The 4,354-nt window shown below is 51.9% G+C and overlaps 1 protein-coding gene across 1 annotated transcript in view; it reads right to left on the bottom strand.

Annotated features, from left to right (window-relative positions):
- The window catches only part of VOLCADRAFT_100614 (uncharacterized protein), a gene marked incomplete at both ends in the record, with an annotated part of 27,133 nt that overhangs the window by 14,270 nt on the left and 8,509 nt on the right, over window positions 1–4,354 (bottom strand). Inside the window, 6 exons of the mRNA XM_002959165.1 lie at window positions 201–519; window positions 804–1,047; window positions 1,291–1,392; window positions 1,638–1,703; window positions 1,854–1,919; window positions 2,180–2,303. Of these exons, the coding sequence (XP_002959211.1) occupies window positions 201–519; window positions 804–1,047; window positions 1,291–1,392; window positions 1,638–1,703; window positions 1,854–1,919; window positions 2,180–2,303 (921 nt within the window). The remainder of the gene's footprint in view (window positions 1–200; window positions 520–803; window positions 1,048–1,290; window positions 1,393–1,637; window positions 1,704–1,853; window positions 1,920–2,179; window positions 2,304–4,354) is intronic.

The following is a 4,354-nucleotide window of genomic DNA, read 5'->3' as shown; positions in this document are numbered from 1 at the left end:
TTTCATGGTCGGTGTTGCCGTGTTGCTGCGGGTCACAACGATGCCGTGAAGAGCGAGGAGTTGTTTGGCGGCTGCAGCTTCAGTGAGCTGTTTGGCGACGAGCGGCGGCACGGGTAAGGAGTTGGTGGAGGAGATGAGCAGCTCAACAGCGCCGAGTTCGAGGTTTTTAAAGGGCTCGGCGTTGATCTGGCTGTTTGCACGTGTCGCCACCACGTAGGCATCCATGTAGGTTATGGAGCCGCGACTGATGATGCCGGACGCTGGGTACACAAGGAGTGTACGCTGTTGCTTGGCGTCCGAGTATTTGTCGTTCACGGAGGAGTCAGTGTATGGGTCTACCGTGAAGAGGCGGACAGTGGATGGGACAATTCTGGCCATGGGGAGGTAGGGGGGATCGATAAGTTTCCATTGGGTGGTGGGGACCATGCTGTAAATGACTTTAGCAGTGCTGCCGAGGTTGTCGAGGAGGTCCGCGTATGTGCGGTCGTTATCCAAGCGGATGACATTGTAGAAAGACAACTGCGAGGTGGTGTAAGGGGATGGAAGGAAGACAGATGAGTGCAATAGAATGAGATGGCGTCGACGTGTGTGATGGGAGGTGTTACGGTTTTTGTAAGGGGGAAGTGGATGTGCAGGTGGAAATATCTAGGCTGGATATCTTCCAATTAGTTTTGGTGCACATGGTATGTGCCGCCTCAATGAACGTGCGCACTGGATACAGGTATGCAACCGTGTGAGTGGCGAGCCCTCTGAAGCTCCACGAAATGAACTCGATGTAGCTGCCGTCCGTCCCATGGACTTACCGCCCGTCCAAAGTAGTTGTCGAAGCGGTTGAGGATGTCCTTGAGGCGCTCATCATCGATAAGAATGATGATGATGCGGCTGGCTGGGAGTGGCAGGTCGTTGTTGAAGCCCTTGTGCTCCCATCCAAAGATAGCCTTGTACAGTGTACCCTTTTTCAAGCGCTTCATACGATGGAGCCTGTCTGGCAGGTCCTCTGATCCCGCGGTTGCGGCGAGCACCATGTTGATATCGGGCCGCGGTGTGCTGCGTGGGTGTGTCCGTTTGGTAATGGGATGATGCGTCAAGAGGTGGTGGCACAGTTGAGGTGGTGACTCATGTGCAGGATTTGGAAGGCATGAGCCGTTGCCACATTATGCTTTTGGCAAAAGAACGACTGTGAGCAGGTTGAGTCGTGTAGATGTGCATGGTGCATTCGATGTTCTATTGCATCAAGTTGGCTTAGGGGTGGCGGTTGGACAGGCTGAGCAGCAGGAGGTGCAATCATACCTGGGCGTGTTTGGTGTGGTGGTGGTTGATGCGCCGGCGCTGCTGGCAGACAGTGGCGTGGCTGGCGGGTCATCAGCCGTGATCTCTTGGTGCTTGTTTGCCCTGGGAGTGTTTGGTAGGCGGGTTGGCGTATTGCAGGGGTGTCGTAAAGGGTGGTATGATAGGGTGTCATGGTGGCCCGAGGAATTGGTGCGTTCAGTTTCGTGGCGGTGTGACTCTGGTGGCTCTCATGGCTGGAAAGGCGTGTTTCGACGCCCGGATGGCGCGGCGTGATAGGTACAATTTGGCGTACGTATTGGATTGTAGATATAAGAAGGAGCAACTGAGTCAACCACCTAGAGACGTACCTGTCTGGCGATGGTGAATGCGTTCGTTTGTTGTTGTCGTTGTCGTCGAGGCGGTTGTGCATGTTTCTGTGGAGGGATGGATGCAGGTAAGGGAAAGGTCCGTGAGTGCAAAAGTGGTAACAGTTGGGAAGATGAATGGGGTGGCAGGCCGAAGTTGTACGTGAAGGAAGAGATGAGTTTGGAGTGGAACTGAACACCCATAGTTGTATGGCTTACACATCGTTTGTAGGATCTGGCTTGGCAGCGGAGATAGAATTTCCGTGTTCGTTTGTTTGTGCCCGGCTGCATGTAGGAATGAAGGGGGGGGCGAAAGATGTCAAGAAGGTTCGCTGTGAGGCTGGCCAAGGCTGCCATGACGTGAAGCATGATTTCTGTCGCGAACAAATGTTGCATGTGATGCTAGGAGCAGCGTTGCTTGAAGCATGCAAGGAGTGAGCGAGGCGCGGTATAGTGGGTTGCATGGCGTGGCAAGCCTGTAGGTTGCATGGCGTGGTAGCAGGATATTTTATATATATGCCTGTGGAGATGAGTAGTGGTCTCACCTTGTGTTGCCAGGATCGCGTCCTTGACTCCGTAGCGAGTAGCTCATGACCAGGTGTCTCGACCAGAAGAGCGATGGACCGAACGAAGAAAAATCCTGGACGGAATGGCAGGAAGGAATGTGTCCTGCGGCATGGGCAGATGTTATGTGCATGTTGAGATGTACGGGCATGCGTGAAGAGTGTCTTGGAATATGTACCGTCCGGTACAACAATGGTGGTAAGGGAGGCGGGGTGTGGTAAAACATTTAAACAGCATATGGTGAGAATTTTGCGGGAGGGAAAGGGGTGGGCATAGGGCTGTAACCCTACAATAAAGAACTCAGTAAATATTACGGCTCGTCCACAGCCAACGTATTTCTGCGTTTTCATATCCCGCTTGCTTGGATTCTTGATGACGTTTATAAAAATGGTACAACCTAAAGGCCTTCATCATTCACGCGGTGAAGTTTTTTTTTAATGTGAGTATGAATTAGCATAAAGTTGGGCCATATTTATTGAAAGTTGCCGGAAAAGATTTCGGTCCAGGAATTTACAAAAAATTATAGATCCGGATAAATTATAGATCCAACTGATGGGTACTCCTCTGGCAAGACAGTCAAATGCGTATGGTCCCAGGCACTCATCAAACGCTCTCTTAATGCCGTTATTATCGCTCCTTCAGGTAGAGGTATACCGTACCGCTATGGCCGATTGGTGACACCGGATTGGTGAAAATCACCAATCCAGTAGCAAAGGATAATCCGGGCTGGGATCGAGCGGCGGCTATCACCAATCCCTGTACGGCTAGACAAACTGTGCATGCGTTTAAGGGTCACTTTGCTGCGCGCGCGCGCGATGCTGTATGCGACGGCGTGCATCTAGAAACGTTTACATGCGCCTGCAGATTGGTTGATGTGGGCCTGGGGCGCCTCGGAGGGCCCACAGTGAACGGGGGGCAGTCCGGTTGGCGGCTTTCACCAATTCGGTGGCAATGGGAAAAAGTGGACGGGGTAACACCAAACCGTATCACCAATTCCGGTGTTGGAAAGATTAATTCTAGAAGCGTTTTTTACTTTCACCAATCCAGAAATCACCAATCGGCCATAGCGGTACGGTACTCAGCAACCAGTCAACACGCTCCTTTACCCCCACGACTTCTTGCGGTATTCCGCTCCAAATGTTCTGCTTCACCATGTAATATTGTAAGGGGAGTTCAGTCAGCTCCGCGTACAACAGCCTGTGGGATGGCCGTGCCGTCCCCACTACCAGCCTCATGAATAAAATCTGCAGCTGGACTGCACTATCCTTCAAACAGGCTTCGAACATGTCGTCCGCAAGGTTGACTTTATCCCGCCGCCTTCCTGCTAGTCCACGACCTCTGTCAGCGCAAAAGGGCGCCACGCCTGGCAGCCGTACAACAGAATTGCTCGGACTTGGGTTGCAAAACACCGCATTCGCATATCGGGGGCAAACAGCTTCATTTTGTCCAGCTTTGTGCTCAAGGAAAACATAACGGACCGACCTGTATCACACAACTGCTGACGGCACGCACTAAAAGGCCGTTCTGGCCCAAATACCAAGCCCAGATAGCGAGCGTTATCTTTGGCAGGTACTACCTGGCCTGATAGATGTAACTGTTGACATGTTCCCCTAAGTTCCGACTGCTGGGTGCCGTCACATGCAAAAACAAGCCCTACACACTTTGAGACATTTGGTCGCATCCCAAAAGCTTCACAAAACAAGTCCACAAGATGTAGCAACTCAGACATTCGCTCTACTGGCGTCGCTAGCAGACTAACATCGTCCGCATACAACAGTATGGACACACGCTTGGTGTCCACAAGGGGTGCGTCATACTTACATGCACCAGCTTCTACAAGGTCATGAGTATCAAACAGATCGGCTAGTGTCTCGATGAAGAGCCCAAACAACTCCGTAGATAAAGGACACCCTATTTCACTCCACGCTTAGACTCAAACTCTCCCCCCACCTTTTCATTTACCTTCATCACCATGGACACCTTCTCGTACGGTTTTCTCAGAGCACCTAGCATGGGGCCGTTAATCCCCCTTTCCTGCAACCGAAGCCACATGTGCTCGCGAGGCATCCTATCAAAGGCCTTCTCAAGGTTAATCTGTACTATTATGAACGGCGGTTGTCCCGCGATGCGATGACGCCTGACCAGGTGTTGCTTGA

Source organism: Volvox carteri (assembly GCF_000143455.1).
Source record: "Volvox carteri f. nagariensis unplaced genomic scaffold VOLCAscaffold_130, whole genome shotgun sequence".
NCBI lineage: Eukaryota > Viridiplantae > Chlorophyta > Chlorophyceae > Chlamydomonadales > Volvocaceae > Volvox > Volvox carteri.
This window is presented reverse-complemented; position numbering and strand designations above follow the sequence as displayed.